We start from the raw sequence: 16,937 nt of genomic DNA on the forward strand, positions 1-16,937 counted from the left end.
TGATTTGTGGTATATCATTCTTGATCTCCTCTATCCATCATAAGCACTTGAAATGGACTACCCCAGGGTATGGCAAGTATCCACACCTTGCCATTCCCAATTAACGCCCACATTTAACTGAACAAAAGGGTTTCTATACTCTGCCTTAATCCCCAAATAAAGTAATTCCACGCCAGTTACAACACCCCTTTAGCTTGAGATCACGTCAGTCTCTCCTCCAGCAGTGCAGGTTGCACTGTGGCTCTCCTGTCTCTGCTCACAGGTGACTCCGGAGCTGTGAAAACGCGCAGTGTGGGATCCGAGGAATCACCGAAGGTTTCCCTCACAGCTCTGGCATTAAATTCCGGTCACGCTCGGCGAAAAGGGCAGGAATTGTATCACTATAAGTCCCCGAGAAGAGCCCCGGTCCTCTCAGTTTCCCTCCACGCCTCCCACTCGGCTTTCTATATTGTCTACCTTGTCTGTTTCACTCCGCTTATCTCTTCAAACTTGAGGACAGCATGACAGGAGGACTGAAGGACGGCGAAACAGAAGAGGTACAGTATGGCTCTCCTCTACAGCTGGCACTATTTTTAGCTGAAAGTTTTTTATCTTACGCACATTTTTTCCTCATCCGGGAGCTGATTAAACTCGCTCATAATTCATATTACTGAAGAACATTTCGGTTTATTTAACGCCATTTCACAATCACAATCATTATCTTTTCCTGGCACCTAGTCATGAACGCTTCTCCCACACCAGCTGAGTGAATGTGAAGGACCATTCAGTATGCATTAGCATGTAGGGGTGAGATTTAACCAGCTCAAACTGTTACTGACAAAGTAACCGATTACTTTGTTTACTTTGTTTTGAGTTGAAGTTTTCGTGCGTAAAAGCCGGAGAGCAAACCCATAAACTTTCTCTAATGCAAGATTTCAGTTGTAAATCATGCACATACTTTAACATTATCTAATTAAGCCATATGGTTGTTAGTTTAAACCAAAATATGCTTGTTAGGTTCACGGAGAACAGAGTAAGTCTGTAGGAACCAAATAGGTCTTTACGCACTGACTTTTGGAGCAATGGACATGGAAACCTGCCACATTTTTTACATGTTTCACTTAAATTTCAACATATATTCACAATGCTGGTTGTAAATATAGTTGATAATCCCTACTTCTTAAAAGATGTCAAAAATATATTCAGAAAAAGACTCTTACAGGGAGCATTATTTTATGTTTGGGATATGCGCTTTTACGCATTTCTTGAAAATGCTGTCATGCTCACAGGCACTTGTTGAATCAACTGTATCATATTATGTTGAACTTCTCACTGGGTGGTGAGGACCCCTTGCGGATGGACTGAGGGGTGTGGTGCTTCATTTTCTATTCATTTAAACCCATCCCTGTTTGTGGGGCAGGCTGGTAACTCGCAGCTCCAGTCTCTCTCCCTCTCAGCGCACTGCACACACTATCCCTCCTCCTCTTCACTCTCTTTTTCTTCTGCCTCCTCTGGATCCTGACAGGAATTTCTGCATTCGCCGTTCATCCGAAAACAAGGGAACATATACAAACCCAACAACAAAGACATGGACAACGACAGTCTGAACGAGAAGACGATGGAGGATGTCCACACCAAAGAGATCGACCTGGTCAACCGGGACCCCAAACGCATAAATGAAGACGTTGTCAAGGTGAGTCAAACCTGGAGGGCTGTTTGTTAACTTTTAAACTCAAACTTTAGGTTAAACCTGCATCTGTTGTGAGATTTCTCTCTACTCTCCTGTCAAGCTGAAACTATAACTTCACCTTAAATACCTGATGCAGAGTGTGCACTGTGTTTCTGCTCAATGGAGCCGCCTGATAATCCCAGTAAACTGAAATAAACTTTTGGTGACTGTGCTGGAGGGTAGGAGCTGTCAAACTGGCGTTATGCGCGGCTGTGAGTGAGTGAGTGAGAGGCGCACGGCGGTTCCTCTGCGCACTGTATTGCGCGCAGTGGTTCCAGCCGTGTCCCCCCTCAGTGACTTTCCCCTATTAGGGAAATGCTTCTCAGCTCATTGAGGCGATACAATGGAGAGCTATCGTATACGTAAATATCTGTGCGTCTGTTTGAGCGATGGACATGAATACTTGAACATCCTCACAGAGGAAACATTACGAATTTCCTGTTGTTGGAACACACATTTCCCCACCGTCTTTATTGCACACGCCTTGCTGTTGGGAAAGTAGAATTCTTTCCATAAGAAAGAAGTCTGTCCGCGTAAATACCGAGTGTTTATTTTTTGAAAGGAGTTAGCAGAGGGAGACGGTTTGTAGCAGCAGAGGAGTGGTGCGCTGGAAGCCACCTGACGCGTCTGCATGGTAGTGGGGGAGCCCGGCCGCGCTGTTCTCCAGCTGGGGCAGGTTTTTCCATCAGAGTGGGGTCAAACAGCTCGCTGCGTGGAACAGGAGGGGTCAGCTCTTTGAAATGCCTGAACTCTGCCTTGTTAAAACAGGGAAACACCCAAGTAGCTGGTTAAGTCTGAAGGGATATCCCTCACCACTCCCCATCCCTCCTCCCTCCTTTCCTCCCATTCTACACTTCTCCTTACTCCCTCCCTTCATGCTTGCAGTTGCGTCAGTGGAGCAAATGTCCATGTGTTCTTTATTGGCTGCATCAGCTCTCAAATTATAATTGACATTTTGGAAAGATCCTCCTCAATAAACGGCTTCTTAGTAGTTCAGTTGATTCTTGTCATGTTTTGATCAAAAATACATATAAACAGAATAAAGTAAACAATGCATGCAATGAATACTCTTAAAAACAGTAATATATGTACATACTTGGTGTAAAAGTGTGATTTACTAAAAGTGAGATAAATTACATGTGAAATGTGAGTTTTATCACATGCAACATGTCCAGAAATCACATTTAACTATAGCTGAATGTATCACAGGTGAGATGCTGTTTAACATGAGATGTCTTATATTTTACATGCCAGACATCTGCAAATCATGTGCATTTATCATGTGAATTTATCCCTAATGTGCCAATATGTGTGAAGCGGTTCTCCACGTGTGATAAAAATGTTAAATATACTTCACATGTCACACATTTACATAGGTTTGTAAGGGAAAGAAGGTCAATTTGGTGTAAAAATAAAGAAAACGCAAAGCCTGTCTTGCTTATGATCAGCAGATATAGTGTTTAGACTCATTCTTCTTCCAGTTCTGCCACATGTCTGTTCTACCAAGGAGAGTTTGAAGAAGCTCCTTTCTTTGAAGAGAAGGAAAGACCTGGATTTTAGGGGTAAATTTGGGGAAAAGGTCGCCCTTTTGGACTTTTCCAGTTGTCTGTGTCTGTCTCCACTTCGTCTATCACTCTATTCTCTCTCTCTCTCTGTGTCTGTCTCTCTCCCTTCTCCTCCACTGTGACAGTGAGTCAGACTCTCCGTCCAGTCTCAGAATAGAATACAGCTTTATGATTGTCCTGCCCCTCTCTAATCAACTCAGCAGACGGCTGGTGAAATTATCTGAGGTCACATGTGCGTACACTGTAAAAATTAAAACCTCTGTGATGAGCCGTCAAGAGGCTGAGAAACTTCTTTTGTAATTCTAAGCTACTTGTACTTATAATTCAAAAACAACTCCAGCTTACTATTACACTTTTTACACATTTATTCAACAGCTATAGCCACTTACTTGCTGTTACTTTACAGATTAAGATCAAACATGTATAATGAGCATATAATTTACACTGTAAATTAAACTACAGAATAGTACATAAGATCACTGTCAGTCAATTTTGGCATCAAAATGCAACTTGCATTACAATGCATCATTAATGATAATCCAATATTTATTATATTCAATGTAAAGACTGTTAGGGGCCACATAATAAGCACTTTTGATAATCTAAGTACATATTTGTGATAATATTTACGTACATTTACATGAAATTTTAAATGCTGAGCTTGTAATGGAGTGTTTTTACAGTATAGGTATATAGGTATACAGTATATATATTACATTGTGGCAGGATTTGAATACTTCATCCACCACTATTGGTAACTATACTGTTAAGAAAAGCAGACATTTCCTTAAGAAATCCCCTCATACAGGCTTAACAAACCCTGACTTAGCCCCCCTAACCCCCCTCTCATTTCAAGCCACCTGTGACACATGTGGAGAACATTTTTTTTTGGTTTATTTTCCATCGTGAGGAACCCAAAGGTGCTAAGTGTCTCCCTATGGATCTGAGAATAAACTCTGATGAGCCTGTACTTTTTACAGTGTGCTGTATACTGCATTTCCAAGGTGCTGTGAGGTCAATGTAACAGTTATGCCAAGTGGAAGCGTGTGTTTGGTGTGCCCCAATGAAAAGCACAAGCAGGGAATCCCCTCCAGCAACCCTCCCCCCAAAACCAACACACACACACACACTCACTACTCACACTTAAATGTGTATAGCGTGCATTCAGGCGTTCTGTATGTAGCGCACACACACACACACGCACACACACAACGGTGCATTCTTGTAATCCAAGGTATACACGCTGTTCTCCTGTAGCTGCTACAGCTGGTCTCAATCACCTGGCCACATCAAACAAGTTCCATTACTGACATGCATGTGGAGTTTACCCTGCAAAGGGAGTTTTTTTTCCTCCAGTGAAGTTGTGGGTCTTTATATAGCAGAGAGGAGAGGAAGGGCTCCAGCCCGGCAGTCAGAGGAGTGAAAATGCCCCCACTGGAGGAAATTTTTGAGAGGGAGTTGTGAGAAGTTTGAGCTCCGGCAGTTGAAACAAAAGGATCGGAACTATAAAGCCTTGTTTGGTTGGCTGTTTGTCATATTTTTACTTGACCACCTCCTCCTGGGATATTTTTTTTGTGATTATAGATTATTTTCATCGTTGTGTTGAAATCTCATACCTCTAGTCGTTATCATTTCTGTAATTTTTTATCACAACTGAAGGCTTACACACTGCTCTGTGCGATGACGCATCTGGTGCTAATGCAAATCCTCAAACTCAGTGCAATGGGATTTGTTTCCATGCAAATGTCATGTAAATTTAAAACAAGACAATGGCGATACTGCAAAAATATATACAGAAGGTGTGTTGCATCACAAAAAATAATTAAAGGGGTTTTTACAGATTTGTTTAAACTTTTAAAGTATGATATAATTGGCTGGTCATTGCATCTTTTGTAAAGGTCAAAAGAAGAATGAATCAAAAAAGCAACTACTTTGGAGTAAAAACAATCCTCGGTCCATGTCTGTCAGTGACAAATGACTGCTGCCAATCATCCTAATCTGTCTCCTGAACCAAACCAAACATTTCCCCTGACTACCAAAGCCCTCGAACCAACAAAAGAGTCCATTAACGTGGCACACTCTGACCTCCTCCTGGGACCTGCTTTGCCTATTCAAGCATGGTGCAGCCTGAAGATAGAGCTCTGGAAATAGCACATTGCCTTATTTACTCAATACTACTGTTGCCTTGCCAACTGGTCACATGCTGACCCCGAGACTCCATTGTTTCATATCAAACCTCTGACGGGACCACAGAGGATCCTCACTCATGTCTCAGCACAACTGCTGTGCTGCTGCAGTAAAAGGACAAGACGTTTCAGTATCCTGCTCTAAATGCTTTTTGTAATGTGAATGCTCACTTTGTTGATTTTCTCCAATAACGGTTGAAGTTAGAGGACACAGTTTGCAATTTTTGACTTATTTGACATCATGTTGGAGTAAATGGAAATTTCTGTGTGATTTATTCCCCATAATCTTGCCAAAATCCAAATTAACAACAGAGTATTTTAACAGAATAACAACCTCTTCTTAAGGAAGCATAAAATGACACTGTTGAAATTGTAAGATGATGATTTTTTTTAATACAGACTGTTAATAAAGCACCACATATCAGGTAATGATGATGATTTTCTTCATAATGTTACCTACAGAGCAGCATTTTAGAAAACTAAAAAACCTGGAAGGTAAAGCACACCAAACAGCTTCACTTTATGAAGTAAAAAATCTCCACCGTCCTGCTGTGGCTGTGTTTGTGCCTCTCTGCAGAAGGCTCTCATTTAGTCTCAATCAAAGTTCTGGAAACTGGCGCAGAGTTGGTCCACTTTAAAATTTGTAGCTGTGGAAAAATTAAATGGACGCCGCACTGGTTTTGTGGCTGCAGTCAGATTTATATTATAAGGCTGTAGTGAGCTCCACCAGTGCTGTGAGGGAGGCTTTATGCAGCCTGCTTGGAGTAAAAGAATTGGACTCACAAGCTGCTGTTTCAAGGCAAAAAAAAAATTTAAAAAAATCTCTACTGGGATACTTGAGGATCTGTGTTCCAAAATAAGATGTCCAGGACATGACATTCACTCTTACATAATGAATAACAGCAATAAATTAAACCCTAAAATGTGTTTTATACTCTGTATTCACCATACTTTGGAGATTTTGAATTGTGAACGTTGGAATTATATAGCGTATATTATATTAGATATTTGTAGTGTAGTGTTTTATATATGCAATTCATGAGTCATCAACTACTTTTTCTATGCAACTGAGTTTTTAAAGTTTTATTTTCTTGGAACAAGTGATACAAATTCGAATCCTTCACGTGTTTTCTAAAATCTTTTAACTGTTTTCTAGAGTTGTCTTTTTTTTCTTGTTCAAGATATAGACACAGATATTTTCTTTATTTTTTTAAAGCATTAGTTCAACATTTTGGGAACTATGCTTAGCCAATTCCTTGCCAAGATCAGAGAATCAATACCACTCTTAAATCTTAAAGCTGGAGTTGGGAGAAGGTAAACTTAGCTTAGCATAAAGACTGGAACTTTGCTCTGTCCAACAGTAAGGAAAATCCATCCACCAGCACCTCTAAAGCTTACTTATTAACACGTTATCAGCGTTTCCTGTCATCTAAACAAAAAACGAAATGTAAACACGACAAGTTGTGGTTTTATGGGGGGAAGTCACTATACCCAGCCAACAAATAGTCCAATGTAAAGGTGCTGGTCAGCAAATTTTGCTACCTTTAGACAGAGCCAGGCTAGCTGCTTCCCCCTGTTTCAAGTCTTTATGCTAAGCTATGCTAACTATCTCCTGGTTCCAGTTTCTTATTTAACAGACAGATATGAGAGATCCTCTGATCTAACTCTTTGCAAGAAAGCAAATCTCCAAATGTCAAACTTTTCTTTAACAGTTGAAGAGTTTTGCAGTCTTCAATTCTGATAATTATCTCTATTCAAACATGGTTTCAGAGAACAAAAATATGACACCATGTTCAGTTTGAAAACTGAAATCAACAATGGTAAAAATAAGCCATAATGTCTTTTTGTCTGATGTCAGCAAGCGGTTTGTGTAAGTGGGCGTCACATCCTCCAGGCAGTGGACAGTATCTAAGGACGAAGCACTTTTCCATTTCACCGTCAGTGTGACACTGGATAATATCTGCATGACTTATAGATATTACCCCATTACCCCTCAGTAACTCAACTGGTCTGTTAGACAAGACACAGTCTCCAAGTACTTGTAAAATAAATATTGAAACTGTGCTCATAAGCCGGTGTAGAACATGAGAGGGACGGTCTGCATTGTGTTTACAGTGTGCAAGTTGCCACCAGTCGGGTCACGGACAGTTGCACAGATCGTCCCATTTAAAGGCCCAAGAAATGTGTTTACAGTGAGGAGAAGCACAATGTCCTGGCTAACCTTAATGGGAGGTGGAGGAAAAGAAGGAGGGTCCCACAGATCCCTTGTCATAGGGAATGTTGATAGGGATGTTACAGGGGAAAGATGATAAACCTTGAGTATCTGTAGGTTTATTCCTGTTTATTCAACACCAAACCAGAAATGTGAAACACATCCATTGCTCTGCACCACAAGATTTTTTCCAGAGAAAGACACATTGAGTGTATAGAATAGCAGATGTAAAAGCTTCTAGGACCAAGCAGCCAACGTTCTGACAATGTTTTATTGGCTACATCCTGTCCATCTGTGGCCAACGTTTCTACCTCAAAATAGTTGAAATTTCGTTTGTCCATTTTGATCCAGATTTAGCCTCAAATATGATCTCTTTTATACATTTATCTATCAGCCAATCATCTCTACATACAACTACAAGTACTCAAGAACTAACGCCTTAAAAAGTCTCCAGTATTTCTGATGAACTGTAATCTATCTATCTATCTATTTAGTGGTGTGAAGACTAAAATCCTCTCGTTGATTTGCAAGAAGCAAAGCAGATGCCAGAGATAGTGTGTGAAGCAATCAGTATTTTGGGTGGGGCAGATGTCGGCGGTTAGACTGTACCAGTCACTGCGAGGGGAAATGTAAATCTTGTGAGGAATCCCCCCCCCCACCCTCTTCTCCATCTCTGCAAACTGACGCATCAACAGGGAGTGAAGTAGCTGATTTATGTGGAAATAATGAGTTCAGATTCTAAAGACTGCAAAGTTTTCATTTGCGCCATATCGGGCCTCTTATGAAATACTATTGACAAGTTATGAAGTGAATGTTGGGGTACTGGCTGTCTCTGTTTACTGGAACAGTACAAGTTGCTTTTAGTGAGTGGTAGTTACTAGTGGTTTTTTTACCCCTAGTGCGTAGACTGTATATAAAGACAGACGTAGCGATGTGTGATGTCACCCATTGGTTTGCATTGTAACCTGTTTGAAGTCCAGAGTGGATGCTTATCATTGACGCAATCTTTTCTGTTTGGAGTCAGAACCTTCCTAATAAGGAGTGCCTCAGACCACAGATAACGTTAGCTTACTGGGAACACACACACACACACACACTCAGCAGACATCAAAACCACTTCAATCTTCAAATCTCGTCTTCAAATCTTATTAACAGAGCAATAATTTCCAAAATGGCCACCAGCACACTTATTAGAGGGTTTGAATTTAGACTTTTTTTCTAGAACTGGCACTCTTTGAAGAAAATGATTGACTTCATGAGAGAAGTTGAGGCTTTTTGAATGGGAGTCAGTTTTTGTCAGCATCCAGTGAACGTCTGTTGCATTGTACTTTAAGGTACTTCCACATTGGTTTCAGTCTCAAGCAATGGTAGTTGCTACCTGCTGTATACAGTGTTATCAATCCATGGTAGTTTCAGTTGAACACAACAAGGTTTTAAGATATCCATCTAGTTCTGCTGCCACCCAAAGTTAATGTGGGTAAACGAAATTTCATTTGTCCTCTTCAAAGCGTTTAAAAATTACATTTGATCAACTCAATGGAAAATACATTGTGGTAATTCAGCCAGAGAACTAAAGTCAGGCTTGCATTAGCAAATTGGCAACAGCTGTTAAATTCATTCTTCCAGGTCATTTATCAGCTTCTTGGCTATCAGCTGACTAGTAGCATCCAATCAAATTCATACAAGCGTAGAGAATAGCCATTAAAACCTGACCCATTGCTGATGCTATCACTCTGCTGATTCACACAGACTCCTCCTCGTGTTTTTGGTTTTGCTAACCCTAGATTTGATGTTTATGTATGTTGGTTAAGGGGTAATTAGTCCTCTCGGCAGACTCCCAGTTGCTGCTTGGATTTTTTTTTAGAGCTGCCTAAAAGAGCAGAGCCTTTTTTGCCAAATCTAACTATAACCTTTGCCGTAAATGCCACTCTTTTTGTCAACAATTCATTTGTTTATTCATTCCATCGAACAATGATACTGTTGGCTCTATAATACATAACTCTAGACCTGAAAGAAGTGTTTTTGCCAACATTTTCTTACTCTTATTCTGCCTTTCTTCTCAGGTGGACTTTGAGGACGTTATCGCCGAGCCTGCAGGGACCTACAGCTTCGATGGCGTGTGGAAAGCGAGCTTCACCACCTTCACCGTCACCAAGTACTGGTGCTACCGGCTGCTGACGGCGCTGATCGGCATCCCCCTGGCGCTGGTCTGGGGAATCTTCTTTGCCATCCTGTCCTTCGTGCACATCTGGGCTGTGGTGCCATGCGTCAAGAGCTACCTGATCGAGATCCAGTGCGTCAGTCGCGTCTACTCCATCTGCGTGCACACCTTCTGCGACCCGCTGTTCGAGGCCGTGGGCAAATGCCTCAGCAGCATCCGAATGCGCATAACCAAGGAGATGTAATGTCCAAAAAGAGGAAGAGGAGGATTAACGGAAAGAGGGGAGGGAGGATTGTAGGGCTGGAGCAACACAGATGGAGGGAAAAGTCAGAACAGAAAAAAAAGAAGAAGAAGAAGAAAAAAAAGACCTCTGGGAAATGAGAGGTGAGACGTTTCCGGAGTTGGGCGGGGGATGTTTGGAGATGAGGGGGTGTGGTCACACAGCACCTGGTCCCGCCTCTTTCTACCAGCTGTTTTTTTCTCTCCAGTACTGGTGTAACCAAACAGGGCACAGGAAATCAAAGGGTCGCTCTATGGGGGTGGGGAGGGGGGGTTGTTGTTTTGTTTGTGTTCTAGATTTTTTTATTCTTCACTGTTAATTTTCTCTAGCAAGCAACCGAGCTCCAAACTAGTTTTTTTGTTAGTTTCGCCACATGATGTAAATTCCTTCCATTTTTACCGTTTCTGTGGATAGCTTATCACTTTATTGATTCATGTGAAGGGAGGATGTCAGGGTGTATCACTGTCTTCTCTCGCGCTTGTTTGTGTTTGTTTTTGGAGCCGCTGGGCCGGGCCGGATGGTTGGATGTCAGCGTTGGCCAGGTCAAAGCAGATGAGCGCTGCCAAATTCCATCTGACTCAGCAAAAACAAAACAACCCCCAATCCGCACCACACAGCCACGCCCTCCCTCTGCCCCCCCTGACCTCCAACCCCCAAAACCAACCTCCCAGCCTCCCCCCACCACCCCCACCCCCCCTCCGCCTGGCTTTCCAGCAGTCTGACACACTGAACCTGCCCTTTTTCCTGCATGCCACCTGCGTCGCCTTGCCAGCAACTCGCCGTCCGCCACCGTCACGCCCGCCATGCTGCCTGCTGAGGCAGAAATGATCCGCACCTCTGCATCTCAGCTCACTTGCTCTCTGCATCAGCTTCCCTACTTTGCCTCCACCTCGAAAAAAAAAAAACATTTTTCAGAGCAGGTTTCATCACAATCATCCTCATGAGCACATGGGTGTGTGACAGAGAATGTTAGCATCTGGATTTCACTTTTTTATTTTTGTTTTTTTCTTCAGAGCAACGTACGCCTGTCCTTTATCAGTGAGGCTTAAGGCTTTTAAATGCACACATCATAGTTCCATGTGCTTTTTTTCTACAGTATAAATATGAAGAACTTGAGGGGTTAATTTCAATGCCATTGTTTTGATGTCCTATATGTACTGTATGGGTGTTTATGCAGAAGATAAGCCCTGATAAAACTTAAGCTATGGCCTCATTCCAGTGCACTAATCTATGGGAAAGTATTGTTAGTGAATAGCACTAATGTAAATCTCCTTTCTATATAACTCATCTGCAAAAGGTAGTAGAGTACTAACATTTACTTTTGCACACTTTGCACTTAGAGCGTGCAGTTACGAGCTTGTGTGGAAGTTTTTCTTATGCACTGTGGTACTTACACAGGTTAATGCATTGGAATAAAGACAATATGAGGTGGAATGTGTGATTTTTATTTTTGTTATCTGGTCATAATTTTGCACCCTCCCCCTGTTTTTGTCTTTTGTTTTCTTGATTCTCCCCTGATGAGTTTGTTCCGCTTCCCCAACTTTTTGACTGTGGACACAATGCTGAAAAGCATCAAGCTGACACCTCCCACCCCAGAGATGGGTGAAGGGATGGATGGATGAGGGGGGGGAGGGGGGGTTTCTGTGATGGGCTGGGTTGGGGAGGGTTATGTTTTATCAAGACACTTAAGCACGCTTTGACTCCGTCACCTTCAGTCTACCTGCTGTCTTCTCACAGGGATGGTAATATCATAGCACCTGTTTCTTGAATTGAGTTTTTTAAGCTCTAAAGGTGATATTTTTATAAGAAATTATTATTTTTTCCTTCCTTGCTTTTACTGTACAATACCACGCTGTGCACATTAAAATTTAATATAATCCAGTGTGCATTTGTTTATGTTTTTTTAACCCACGCTGTAAGTGATCATTAGCATGTGTGTCTCCATCATGAAATCAGATATTAACTGTGGATTTTTTTGTTCTTTTTTTACTTGTGATGATGAGTCATAGCGGACATAATTGTGTAATGATTCACAGTAGATACTGGTTTCATTCATCTGTGCTGCAGGAACCAGCCAGCTGAAGCTACTTGTGGAAAAAACACATAACATAACATAACATAAGAATGAAGCTGGAGCACAGCGGCTGAAAGATCATTCCCAGCAGCAGTGCCCTCCAAACCTTCACTAGCATTTATATGAGTCAGTGACAGTAAGGCCTAATGCCTGCAGGGTTGCTCATAGCATTTTTTTTTCCAACCCTGGCACAGCATTTCCATGGTTACATGAGAAACAAATAAAAACGTTGGGCAATGCTCATGAGACTGATTTCAAGTCTCTTGACTGTATTCAAGTTAATTTACACCAAAAACAGGCACATAAATACACAGCCTGAGACAAGCGTTCACTGTAAACTGTATTGTTCAACAGTAACATGTTGAGAATGAAGTCAAGTCGACTTAACAGTGGTTCATTGTTTATCATCAAGGGTGATTTTTAAAGATAAAGTGGATACAGTAGAAAAAGGGTACAGACGAGCTGTTTAGGGCTGCCTCCAGGTAGTAACCTAGCTACAGTTTACGCTTACCATATACAGTACCAGTCAAGAGTTTGAACACACCTTCTCTTTCCCTTGAATGAAAAAGTTTGTCCAACTGGTTATGTATTTTCATAACATTTGAGTCACAGAGGCCAAAAGTATGTAGACACCCAGACATTACGCATATATTCATTCGATGAGCGTCTCATTCCAAAACAGCTGCAAAACCAGCTTTCACTCTTCTAGTTTCAGGTTTTTTACCGGATTTTGGAGCCTGGCTACTGGGCTCTGTGCAGACCAGTCAAGTTCTTCCGCACCAAACTGGGATAGACTTTCCTTTATGGACCTGGCTGTGCACTGCGGTATTGTCATGTTGAAACAGGAAACAGACAAAGTTGGAAGCACTATTGTCTAAAAATATCATTGTATGCTGTAGCATTAAGATTTCCCTTAAGTGGCTTCCCTTAAACTAACCCAAACCATAAAAAAACAGCCCTGGACTAAAAGTACACAGAAGTATATGGAATGTCCACATACTTTTGGCTGTTTAGTGTAAGAATTTCCAAAATCCTCACAGACTTCTCAGTCAGTCTGGATGAAAAATATTCCATCTGCTGCACAATAAAAAGACTTGTCTCTCAAGATGCAACTTTATCTCTCAATCTGAGCAAAGCCAGTAGCCAAAGTGACATATCTTGCTCAGTTTACAAAACTGAAGGTTTTATTATAGTGTACATTTGTATATATTAATTTTAGGCAAATTTTTCTTTAATTGTACAAAGCAGGTGAGGAGATACAGCCCCCTTTCTTCCTCTTTAATGTGCAAGGGATAGAATATTTTTTATCCAGATGGGCCAAAGTTTTTAACAGTGGAAATATCTTAAAACTATGATAAACAACATGAATGCTGGGCCTGAAGATAGCCTATCCAGCGTTATGTAAGCGAATAATATAGACAAATTTCAACATGGTAATACTAAATCACAAATAAGATGCTGGGAGAATGGAAAGACAGAAAGCAAAAGGAAAAACTGATTAAAGAAAGAAGGAAAAACAGCTTGTGGAATCTTCTGAACACCCAAAAAATATCAAACTAAAAGTGGTTTTTGTACAGACAGACACGACCTCAACAGTCTGCACTCAGACACTCAGACAGCTCCAGCTGGACCACAACAGAGACACAACTGAGAGCTACTGGGCAAGCTGCAGTTAAAGGTCCTAAACAGAGTAAAACCTGTTCATTGTTGCTCCAGAGGGGGAAATTTCCAATGACTTGCAGTGCAGGACCAAATTGGACATAACGGAAGGATGAGAGAGCACAGTGATGGTCCTGTTACTTCCATGCAGACGACAGGATTGGACAGTGGCTAATGGCAGTGACCTGATACAACCAGGGTGAGAAGTTACCAGCAACTGCTATAGTAGCTTAGTACTTCTCTGTGTGGCGGTAAGTTTGTCTTTTGTGTTAGATATCTCATTCTTTTGGATGTATTTCTCTTACTTTAAAGGCAGCACTTCTTTCCATTCAGTTTCCAGTCATTAACATTGGTGACAAATATTGATGCAGACTTTATGTACACTAGGACGGACACAACTCAAGCACGTTTCAAGAATCTGTTAATTGATTTTTATACCATGCAAAAAATGAATGGAAATCAATGGATGCCTGCAACACAAGAAAAATACATCCAAAACTCTAAAAACTGCACAGACTGCAGTTGATGAAATGATCAGGAGCCAAAATTTGTGTGGTACTTTAGGTGAATAAATTTGTGGTGGTTCAGTTGTCTGTGTTGTCCCTTCCCAGAATGAAACTCTGGCATATAATCTTGTTCTGTAGTGAGTGTGCATGATGTAGGTGTCTCGCAGCAGCACAAAGACATGCATGTCAGGTGGATTCAAGGCTATAAACAACAAAATGATGGGAATGGGAGTGTCGTGGATATCTGTGCTGAGCCTGAAGGAGGGGTGGACACCTGTCCTAGCAGGGAAAAGCTCCAGCCTCCTGTGAATAAGAATGGAAATGATGCTGGGAAAAATATTTAATTTAGTACTGGGCAGTGTCTCTGCTTTCCTGGTACAGCTATATATTAAAGTCAAGCAGTATTACTATAAAAAGTCTTGATTTTTGAGACGCTCACCTTAATTTTTATAATGCAACAGCACCCTCTAGTGGGCTAAATTGAGAAATGCATATATACGATATGGCCAAAAGTATGTGGACAGCCATTGTTTAATAGACTATTTCTAAACCATAAGTATCAATCTGCTGCCATAACAGTCTCCACTCTTCTGGAAAATCTTTCTACAAGATTTTGGAAGCTAGCCGCAGGGATTTGCTCCCATTCAGCCACAAGAGCATTAGTGAGGTCCAACACTGATGATAGGGCGATAAGGTCTGGCTCGCAGTCTGTGTTCCAGTTCATCTCAAAAGTGATAGATGGAGTTTAGGTCAGGGTTCTGTGCAGACCAGTCAAATTCTTCTACATCAAACTGAAAAAAACTATTTTTTTATGAGCCTGGCCCATAAAGAGAGCCTTTCCCAAACTGTCGCCACAAAGTTGGAAGCACATTATTGTCTAAAATATCATTGCAGGGGTATCCACATACATTTGTCCATATAGTGTTGTATATTCTAAACTGTAGGTCTAAAGAGTCTTTTATTAACAAGCCCTTTTTTTTCATGCTTCCATGAGTCACGACAGACAAGACGTCCTGACATTGTTTAGTGTCAACAGAATAAACCAGACCACTGAATGTGCGGAGTAATTATTGTAATTGCTTCAATGGTGCTGTGTTGTATCACATTATATTGCCAGTGGAGGGAGATATTGCCTATTTAACATAAATAAATCTCACTGATACAGACGGGTGACATATTAAAGGAAAAACTGGTACAGGTCTGAATGCTTGACCCCTACACTGAGGGGATCTGGTGGCTCTGTTATGCTGTGGGGGGCATTTTGCTGGCATGGTTTGGATCCACTTGTCCCCTTAGAGGGCCTGTACCAGTTTTTCCTTTAATTTGTGTTCCTTTAAAGTGTTGACTAATTTATATGCCCTTGTTAGATGATTCATTAAGGCATTTAACTTCTCTCGATGTGAGAGCCACATTAGATTAAACCTAAATTCCTTGGTTGTCAGCTGTACAAGTGTCCTTTAAGAGTGAAATAGCAGCAACATAACTGATGTAACAAACGTGAGAAAGACATGACGTTCGGTTTCTTTTCTTCTCCTCGGTTCCGGATGACTCAGTCTGTCGTGTTCGTCAGTGGAAAGACAGAGACCAGGTGACATAAACATTGTGGCTTTTAACCACCTGGAAGGCTGCAGCATCAGCAGCTGTTTCCTCTCGCAGCAGACACATCAGCGATGAGAGAGAGAGCGAGTTCTCAGTGATTTTGTGTGATTTATTGCTGTCAAAACACATCAAGTAGAGACATTCACCTTCTCTGTGAATATAGTGGTGAAGGGAATACTTTAACATCTTTGTCACTTCAGCTCTGTAGGTTTTGTTTAACTGAAAACTTTTAAGGCTTGACGCCTGACCCCAGGAAGCAGCACTGCTACCTTTTGACAATTTATGTGGTACATTTAGGCTTTCCGTTCACCTTTTTGTGTTTACTTTCCTAATGTGGATCGTTCTGAGGTGTTTGTTCTGCTTTCCTCAACAGGTCATTCAGTCAAGTGATTAATCTAATTCTGATTAGTTGGTTTCTGTCCTATGAGAAAGATGTTTTATGTGTCCGGTTGTTCCATGTGACTCCTTCCTCTCCTATAATTAACATGTATAAATACTGTATAACATAGACTGTATCGAGGGAAATTCAAGTATTTTAGAATTCCAAAAAGGAAATTCTCATTCAAGATAAATAATCTTGTCATGCACCATTTGCATGAATTATTAAGTTTGTTTTGATGTAGTTTTTCTTGATTTGTCTAAGTAAGGTATTCAACCTATTTTTCAGCTACAACAGACAAGAAACACATCTAGAATTCATGAGAATTCATGTTGTATTATTTCCAACATTGAGAATATTCAGTGAACCTTCATCTAAAGTCTCTGAGGTTTCATTGCATATTCTAGTAGTTTAAGGGTCAGATGTTTCTAAGTGGCCTGATTTACCGGATCCAAGAACTTTTGTTTAGCCTTCAAATATTGTTTGATATTTTCAAATTTCTCTTGATTACACAATATGTTTGTTTTGCAGAGTACAGCCCGATACTGATGCTTCTCAACCGTCAGTGGGCGCTGACCGACTACACATTCATCTGCAGTCCAGCGCTG

General features: G+C 41.1%; 1 protein-coding gene across 1 annotated transcript; it reads left to right on the plus strand.

Annotated features, from left to right (window-relative positions):
- Nucleotides 1-213: 213 nt before the first annotated feature.
- Nucleotides 214-11,993, plus strand: cav1 (caveolin 1). The gene is made up of 3 exons (XM_067590629.1): nucleotides 214-536; nucleotides 1,505-1,672; nucleotides 9,735-11,993. Exons 1-3 carry the CDS (start codon nucleotides 501-503, stop codon nucleotides 10,074-10,076), a joined length of 546 nt encoding a protein of 181 aa, XP_067446730.1. The 5' UTR covers nucleotides 214-500; the 3' UTR covers nucleotides 10,077-11,993.
- The last annotated feature ends 4,944 nt before the right edge of the window (nucleotides 11,994-16,937 follow it).

This window comes from Thunnus thynnus, chromosome 5 (assembly GCF_963924715.1).
Source record: "Thunnus thynnus chromosome 5, fThuThy2.1, whole genome shotgun sequence".
NCBI classification, from domain to species: domain Eukaryota; kingdom Metazoa; phylum Chordata; class Actinopteri; order Scombriformes; family Scombridae; genus Thunnus; species Thunnus thynnus.

Excerpts from the sequence above, each read along its gene's own strand:
- cav1 (XM_067590629.1), top strand. The coding sequence starts at position 501 with ATGACAGGAGGACTGAAGGACGGCGAAACAGAAGAG. Across the intron at positions 537-1,504 it reads AGGACGGCGAAACAGAAGAG|GAATTTCTGCATTCGCCGTT; the intron begins GTACAGTATGGC and ends GGATCCTGACAG. Across the intron at positions 1,673-9,734 it reads TAAATGAAGACGTTGTCAAG|GTGGACTTTGAGGACGTTAT; the intron begins GTGAGTCAAACC and ends CTTTCTTCTCAG.